Genomic DNA, 9,113 nt, shown 5'->3' with positions numbered 1-9,113 from the left:
TGAAGGCTGGTCTAAGCCCAGGCCCCCTGCACCAGCACCCAGATGCTCAGGCCCTCTGCTCTTCTTCTGGCTCTGCACTGGCTCATCTACAGGAACACGGTTCCCACTCACCTTATCTGCAGGTGTGTTGAGGGCCCTCTCCACGACCTCCCTGAAACCCCACTCTGACTCAGGAGGCTCTATGGGGCACCAGTGAACACTGGCATCTAAATTTAAACTCTGAATCTCAGCAGCAATTCCACCCTGGACTAGGAACTGTGTATGGGCCACCAGGAGGAATGGGAGCCATGAGTATCCAGGAAAGCACTGCTCACAGGCCAGCGCCATCTGTGGACTCAACATTTCAGGCTGACCCAAGTGTCCTTCAGTGCACAGCTGAGGACCTGAGCCCCATTCCTGTCCTCTCCTCCCTCTCCAGGCTTCTTCTGCCCAGGACGGTGGCCCAGCAGCAGCTCGGTCCAGGCTGGTGAAGCAAACTCCTCCATCCACTCTGGTCCTGTGTCCACATGGAGCCAACTCCCTGAGGAATTCATGAGCAGCCCCACCAATGTGCTTGCTGACAGGTTCTCTGTGTCCTCCTGGCCTCCTGGGCCCTGCTGCAGGAAGAGGCCCCTCTAATGCTGAGGTAAGATGGGAAATAGTTTCTTGGTTTATCTTATTTTCAAATGAACTCGTTTGGAAATCTGACATCACACATGACAGATGACATAGAGGTTTCCCTGGGGGGGGGGGTGGACTGGCTCTCTCATCATGTGACACTGGGCCAAGGGGGCATGCCAATGGCAGCACCAGCCTGTCAGCTGTGTGGGAAGGATATGTCCTCAGCCCCCATCTTCCTCCTGGATCAAGAGGCTTGTAATTTTCCATCAAGACACATGAGAAAGGGTGACATCCCTGTCTTTCTTTGGGGGTGCTGCACCTGCCTTGGGGCCTTTCACTGGACAGGAGAACTCAGGCCTAGGCCCACCATGCCCAGCCTCCCGTGAGTCTCATTGTTTCCTGTAACTGCCTTGGTCTCAGGATCACCTGTAAACAAGAAGGATCTGGAACCATCCTCACTGAGGGAAGCCCTAGGTGAGGAGAAAGGTGTGGGCTTTCCTGCTGGCTCTGGCCTGGGAGCCTCCCTCCTGCTTGCTGTAGCTGGGGAGGGCTTGAGACGTGGGGACAAAACTCACCTTGAGGGTGAGGAACCCTGGCCCTTGTGAACAGACCATTAGTCCTCAGGCATGTGGGTTTGCCTGCCATTTCTACTGATGGATCTGTGTGGTGTCTCCTGAGCAGCACGTGCTCTAGGCTCAGATCTCCTTTAACAGCAAAATTGGTAGATTCTACTCCTGGCCTCTCAAGGTGCTGGGAGATTATGCATGTGCATAGGAAATAGATGCTATGTGAAGGTCACTAGGCAATTAATAATCACCAAGGAAAAGTAGAGCATGAAAGGTTCCATCTTCCTTAAGTGTCATCTCCAGAGGAGCCCTCCCCTGAGTGATGGACATGAGGCAACTATCGCTGCTGAATTCACATTAATTACCATGAAACAAAGTAACCATCTCAGTCCTTCCCCCAAACTAAACACAGTCCAGGGTCCCAACAGTGCTGTTCCCATGCAGAGGAAACTCCCACCCTCTCAGAACTGTCTGGTGGGCTGAGGTCTGGGCCTGGTCTGAGTCCCTTCCTTGGAGTCCTTAACACAATGTGTCCATTGCAGCTGCAGCTGCAGCTCACAGGACTGGCTCTGAGGGCTGCAATGATCCTAGGCATGTGGGAGTGTCACCTTGAGTTGTGAGGTTTTGCAGATGTGAGCCTTGACTGCTGAATCTCTGACCACACAGAGCCCAGGTGAGTTCTGAGAAGCCAGGGGAGGAGCAGGGCGAGGTGTGGACAGTGTGTCCTCCCTGCAGCTAACGACTTCCCACTGTGTCTCTAAAGGTCCTCTGTCAATAGAAGATATGATTCCAGTAGTGACCATGAAAAAACTCCAGGTAGATTCCAACAGTGAGACAGGACCCAAGGGAAGGGCATTCCTGGGAGTCACTGAAGTATAACTGCTCAGCTGGAGACAGAGCAAGGGGCTGTGAAATCAGAAAGAAAAAAGAAATGTGACTTTTCACCTTCAGCAGCTAATGGTGCAATAAAAGAGCTGTGATGTCTATGGGCTTTGAGTGCTTGACTCCCAGGCATCTTGCTCTGCTGTCAAGGTGTCTTTCCCACAAGGTCAGCTGTCTCCTGAATCTGCCTCTGACACATGTCAGCCCTGGGGTTGCCTGGGTAACGCCTGTTGAGAATGAAGCACAAAGTCTCTGGGTGGGGTCTGGTGCTGACCTCCAGTGCAGGTGTCTCATAGACCTGGATCTCTCGTGGCTTCCCAGACCCTGGATGTGGAGGGGATGCTGTCCCAGGGAGCTCAGGTGCAGGGTAGTAAGGAGCCCTCTCCTCTGCTGGACTTCGGGTCTTGATCAGCAACCTCAGGGTTGTCTTCTGGCTGTTTACTCCTGGTGCACTGATGCCCTCGTGGTCAGGTCACCTGAAGAATCCCCTAAGTGTGGTGAGGTTGTAGCAAACTCAGCCACGTGCACGGCGAGCCCTGGAGCTGGTGTGGCCCCAGGTCCTGGAGAGTGTGCCAGAGCTGGAGCTTCTTAGCTGTGCTCACCCCAGATGCTGAATGCAGCTGTGCACACAGGAGTTATGAACCTGGAGAGACCCCTCAGCCCTGGCAAAGGCCACTAGAGGTGTCTGCATACCCCTCCTGGCTGAGTATATCCAGCCTGTTTAGGACAGACAGCCATCATGGGTGGACACCATTGTGTGTATAAGGCCCAGCCCTTGAATTGTGTTCACCTGTTTCGTGGAATGAGCCCTAAGAGAAGCTCCTCTAGGAATACCATTGCTCTATTTTTCTGGGGGACATTTTCAAGAGGACAGAGTGGGAAGGACCACAGGCCCTGGTGTCACAGCTGAGCTCAAACTGGAACTGAGGCCAGCTGTCCCCATACTATAGCCCCTGTCCAGAGACAGGATATTTATGGTCTCTTCAAGGTCCTGTTTTTAAATCACAGTGTGACTGTAGGAGGTGGGGCCCGTGGGTGGAGGGGACATGAGGGCAGGGCCATCATAAGTGAGTCACTACCCTCAGAGAGGAGCTACAGGTGCTTCTGCCCCTTTTGTTCTATGAGGACATAGGAGAAGGGACCTCTTCAGTCACCGACCGTGGACATTCCTGTTCCCAAACTGTAAGCAGTAAATCCCCTGTTCATGAGCCACTTGGTGGTGGCATTTTGTGACAGCCTCCTGAGTAGGATAAGAACCTACTCACCTCTGCTGAGCACCTTGGCCTGTCCAGGCAGCTCCCTGCTGGTGACCACCAGCCCCTCGTGGTGTCAGAGCTGTGGCCACAGGCGCCACTCACCATAATTGGGTGAGGAGGACACATAGAAAGAGCCATGGGAGTCAGTGACTTTCCTGTGTCCCTGTTGGACAGCCGTGTGCCATCCTGATGGTGGGCTCACCCATCCCTGCCAGCTCAATAATGTCCTTTCCTACCTGTTGGTCTCCTGTAAGGAGGGTGTCATTGACTATGGATGTGGACATGGGCTTCATTGGTGTCACATGCTGTGTCTCCTCTTGTGTCCTTCCCATGTGGGAATCCTGACCTTCAAACCACACAGCCGGGCCCATGAGGACCACAGGGCAGGTGCAGAGCGGGGCCTCTCCTGCTTGAGCCTGTAGCACAGGGTCCACGTGGACTTACCTCAGCACCCTCCTCCACAGGATGGCCCAGAGCTGCCTATGCACGCTCTCAAGCAGGACGCCAACCCATAGGTGGCTTTTGGGGATTGGGACCTCTGCTGTACCTTCCCCTGCTGATACCCTCACACCTTCCCTGTCACTGTCCCTGGGCTGCACGTGGCTCCCCAGGCCTCTGCAGCTGAGGCTCAGCCCTAAGTGGTGACAGTGTGGAGTTTTCTAATGGCCCTCCCAACTGCAGGGGGAGGTGTGTGGGTGTGCAGCAGTGCCTGTGTCCACCCGAGGGTGCTGAGCTGCAGTGGCTAGAAGGCAGGGCAGCCGCGCTCCCTGGGACACTATGAGCTCATGGCTCCCCACCACCAGCTCCCTCCCTGGCAGGTGCAAAGACTCTTGACTGCTCTGTACTAAGTGGGTAAATGAGAGCACTGCCAAATATATATGTCTTGTTACATAGGCTGCTGGGAAGACTAGATATCTGTATGTAGAAGAATGAATGAGACAGATCCCTCTCTCTCTTCTGCACAAAAGTCAAATCAGTGTGGATCAAAGAGAGGAATTAAACCAGAAACTTAGCGACTGCTAAAAGAAAGCATAGGGTCAACCCTGCAGCATGTGGGCACAGGCACTGACTTCCTTAACAAGACCCCTAAAGCTCAAGAAATAAAACCAACGATCAATAAGTGGAATGATGTCAAATTAAAAAGCTTCTTCACAGCAAAGGAAATGATTAAAGAGCATGAAAAGAGGGTTGGGGATATGGATCAAGTAGTAGTATGCTCGCCTGGCATGCGTGAGGCACTGGGTTCGATCCTCAGCACCACATAAAAATAAAATAAAGATATTGTGTCCATATATATATATATATATATATATATATATATATATATATTATAAAGAGCATGAAAAGAGAGCCAGCAGAATGGGAGGAAATCTTTGCCAACCACTCCTCCAACAGGGATTAATATCCATTATCCATGAAGAACTCAAAAAAAGCAACACCAAAAAGTAATAACCCAATCAATAAGTGGGCAAAAGACAGAACTAAACAGGCACTTCTTAGAAGAAATACAAATGCACAAAAAAAACATGAAAATTTAATCTTCCTAGTAATTAAGGAAATGCAAATCAAAACTGCAGTGAGCTTCTACATCACTCCAGTTAGAATGGCAATTATCAAGAATACAATTAATAATAAATGTTGGCAAGGATGGTGGGGGGGGAAACATTCATACATTGTTGGTGGGACTGCAAACTGGACAACCACTCTGGAAAGCAATATGGAGTTTCCTCAAAAGACTAGCAATGGAACTCCCCACATGACCCAGCTATCCCACTGCTTGGTACTTATCCAAAAGAACTGAAATCACACCCCCCCCCCCCCGCCCCAGCACCAGCGGCGGGCGCTGAATGAGAGACGCTGACAGCCTGGGTGGCGAGGCGTGACGCCGGAGTCGCCTCTCCATCTTCCAAGGCGACGGCCGCAGCTGCACAGGTTGGCGCTACGGCCCGCGGTGGTGCGGAGGACTGAAGACATAATGTATTTGTGGCCTTGGACATGAAGTAATCAGTCCTCTGTTGCTGTAAACATAGGGTGGGGACTGATGAGGGAAGCATGGACCTAATGAACGGACAGGCAAGCAATGTTAATATCGCAGCTACTGCTTCTGAGAAGAGTAGCAGCTCTGAATCATTAAGTGACAAAGGCTCTGAATTGAAGAAAAGCTTTGATGCTGTGGTATTTGATGTTCTTAAGGTTACACCAGAGGAATATGCGGGTCAGATAACGCTAATGGATGTCCCAGTATTTAAAGCTATTCAACCAGATATCAGACCTACAAGACGTAAGAGAAGCTGTGACTCCTGTGAATTCAGTAAATTACATAGGGAGCTTTCAAGTTGTGGATGGAATAAGAAGGAAAAATATAGTTCTGCACCAAATGCAGTTGCCTTCACAAGAAGATTTAATCACGTAAGCTTTTGGGTTGTAAGAGAGATTCTTCATGCTCAAACATTAAAAATTAGAGCAGAAGTTTTAAGCCACTATATTAAAACTTCTAAGAAACTATATGAGCTGAATAACCTTCATGCCCTCATGGCAGTGGTTTCTGGCTTACAGAGTGCCCCAATTTTCAGGTTGACGAAAACATGGGCGTTATTAAGTCGAAAAGACAAAACTACCTTTGAAAAATTAGAATATGTAATGAGTAAAGAAGATAACTACAAAAGACTCAGAGACTATATAAGTAGCTTAAAGATGACACCTTGCATTCCCTATTTAGGTATCTATTTGTCAGATTTAACATACATCGATTCGGCATACCCATCAACTGGCAGCATTCTAGAAAATGAGCAAAGATCAAATTTAATGAATAACATCCTTCGAATAATTTCTGATTTACAGCAGTCCTGTGAATATGATATTCCCATGTTGCCTCATGTTCAAAAATACCTGAACTCTGTTCAATATATAGAGGAACTACAAAAATTTGTGGAAGATGATAATTACAAGCTCTCATTGAAGATAGAACCAGGTACAAGCACACCACGTTCTGCTGCTTCCAGGGAAGACTTAGTAGGTCCTGAAGTAGGAGCATCACCCCAGAGTGGAAGAAAAAGTGTAGCTGCTGAGGGAGCCTTGCTGCCACAGACATCCCCCTCCCCCCGGAATCTGATTCCACATGGACACAGGAAGTGCCACAGCTTGGGTTATAATTTTATCCATAAAATGAACACAGCAGAATTTAAGAGTGCAACGTTCCCAAATGCAGGGCCAAGACATCTGTTAGATGATAGTGTCATGGAGCCCCATGCACCATCTCGAGGCCAAGCTGAAAGTTCTACTCTTTCTAGTGGAATATCAATAGGTAGTAGTGATGGTTCTGAACTAAGTGAAGAGACCTCATGGCCTGCTTTTGAAAGTTCTGCAGAGTCAGAAGATTTGGCAGTACATTTGTATCCAGGAGCTGTTACTATTCAAGGTGTTCTCAGGAGAAAAACTTTGTTAAAAGAAGGCAAAAAGCCTACAGTAGCATCTTGGACAAAATACTGAGCGGCCTTGTGTGGAACACAACTTTTTTACTATGCTGCCAAATCTCTGAAGGCTACAGAAAGAAAACATTTCAAATCAACATCAAATAAGACCGTCTCTGTGGTGGGATGGATGGTGATGATGGCTGATGACCCAGAACATCCAGACCTCTTCCCTGCTGACAGACTCTGAGAAAGGGAATTCATACAAGTTTCAAGCTGGCAGTAGAATGAATGCAATGCTGTGGTTTAAGCATCTGAGTGCAGCCTGCCAAAGTAACAAACAACAGGTTCCTACAAACTTGATGACTTTTGAGTAAAAGCCTGAAGAGGAAGAAGTAGAGCTCTGCTCCTGGGTAAGAGCTGGGGCCTGACGGAAAATGCCAGCAGCAAACCATCCTGTGCCAGGAAGAGCCCATAGGCTCCATCCCAGCCTTGGGAATGCTGAACCAAAAAGCACTCATTTCAGGGAATAAAGTGAGATATTCCCAGAGAACAAATTGGAGTTGTGAAACAAACTGCCATGAACCATGCTTCTTATCTCTGAACTGACCTGTGGAAACCACTGCCTTAAAAGAGTGAAAGGAAAACCAACATGAAACACCAAATAGTGTGTGTGAATCTTCTGGCGGTGCTGCGCTTGGGATAGGTCATAGCTGATTTCCATTTCTTTTAACTTTGTACTGATTTTGGAGGGGGGGAATCATCTTTTTTTAAGATACACTCTGAAAAGGAACATGTTTCTTGTGGATGGTACCGGTACCAGGAGCTGGTTTTGAATGTGGTGATACTCGGATACTTTAATTTCGCGGGATTTTACCAGCAGCCCACCTGCAAGGTTTGTTCAGCCTCCAGTAGTCCATATCCTCACTGGTTTTCTCTCACAGCAAGAATGTAGGATTAGAAATGTTGATAATGTAAGTTGTTGGGTTTGTTTGGGATGGGGGAGGAAGGGCTGGTTTTGGTTGAGGGGAGATCTTTTTAAACACTAAACTTCTGAATTGAGTACTGTCTGGGGAACAATATTTCCTGCAGGAGGCACAAAGCCCGAGTGTTCATCTACCAGTTCTTTAAAATAGGTTCTAAAAACCATGGTTGTTTCTAACTGGGTTTCGTGTTTAACTTTCTCTATGAATTCAATGTTGAATGATAGATCTGCTTAGTAAAGAATGTAATCTCAAACTTTCCTGAGAAGGATTTTACAATGACTAAATTTTTTTCAAGTTAATTGGATTATCCCTCTCCCAGTTTCAGGGAGTCATCAGAGGTGATAATATTGATATTTTGCCAGGATATTTTCTTTCACAGTGTTTAATGTGCGTAATGCCAGAGTTATTTTTTTATTGTTTGTTTTGTTTTTGTTCAGTATGATATTCAAGATCATATTTGTTTAAAAGATTCCTCATAAATATGTATGTATTTTATCATAAGACAGTAATTTTAAGAGGGATAAAAGACAAGTTTGAGGATCTAGGAATTTTAAGTATTAAACCCTTCTTCCTTTTATGACTTACCTTAAACATACCAAAACATTTTTCTTAAAACTGAACTATAAGTCCTTGACATGAACCTATATTGTCAGTAGTTAACCAAGAAGTTTTGAGAGAACTCTTCTATGCAACAGTGCATCCACTTTCTAAAATAAACGTCAAATTTAGAAGTTAAAAGGTGTGATACCTTAGAATTTTAACAAAAAAAAAATTGCACCTGAACAAAACTGTCAGATGTTACAAACTCATGAGACATCATAAATGTTAGCAGTGGTCCAGAGTAAGAAATGTTTTTTGACTGATACCTCCTAATAGACTTATTACTTTGGGCCTCATATAAAATTTCTCACATTTATTTTCTTAGTAAATTGTATAAATTTTATTGTAAGTTTCGCCCTCAAGTCCAAAAAACAAACAAAAAATATTGTGTATACAAATAATAAGCTTAAAATGTATCCAAAGGAAAGTAAAAGAACTTTTTCTGAGTGTGAAATTTTTTGATTTCATTTTGTGTTTGGAAAAGATGTTAACAGTTCAGATAGATTTCTCATATAATAGTTACAAATACATTTTTTTCTGGGTTGTAGTGACACAGGCTGGAGAGGGCAGAGTGTTGCCTGTGCTGAATGATTTTTCAGTTAATGATCTAAGCTTAACCCATGTTGGGTGCCTAAAAACACCTGCGTAGCCAGCAGTATTACTATGTAGACCTTGCACATCTTACTTCTGTTTTGCATTTTTTATAAATTTCTTACTTTGTTTATTTCTCTTCAGAATAACATTTTTAGCAGTGTATGTGCTTTCCAAAAAATATTGTGAATAAGAACCCTGTGGATTTTTTTATTATTATTT

At 46.2% G+C, this 9,113-nt stretch overlaps 1 protein-coding gene across 1 annotated transcript; it reads left to right on the top strand.

Moving 5' to 3' along the window:
* The first annotated feature begins 5,226 nt into the window (after window positions 1-5,226).
* LOC124093767 (ras-specific guanine nucleotide-releasing factor RalGPS2-like) lies at window positions 5,227-8,685 on the top strand. Its single transcript, XM_046446330.2, has one exon. The coding sequence runs from the start codon at window positions 5,357-5,359 to the stop codon at window positions 6,791-6,793; it is 1,437 nt and encodes a 478-aa protein (XP_046302286.1). The 5' UTR covers window positions 5,227-5,356; the 3' UTR covers window positions 6,794-8,685.
* Window positions 8,686-9,113: the final 428 nt, after the last annotated feature.

Source organism: Marmota monax, unplaced genomic scaffold, assembly GCF_021218885.2.
Source record: "Marmota monax isolate L192 unplaced genomic scaffold, Marmota_monax_Labrador192_F-V1.1 WCK01_AAM20220418_F8-fsc00444, whole genome shotgun sequence".
NCBI classification, from domain to species: Eukaryota; Metazoa; Chordata; class Mammalia; order Rodentia; family Sciuridae; genus Marmota; species Marmota monax.
Note: the sequence above shows the minus strand (reverse complement) of the source record. Positions and strands in the feature narration are given on the sequence as shown.

Excerpts from the sequence above, each read along its gene's own strand:
- LOC124093767 (XM_046446330.2), top strand. The coding sequence starts at position 5,357 with ATGGACCTAATGAACGGACAGGCAAGCAATGTTAATATCGCAGCTACT.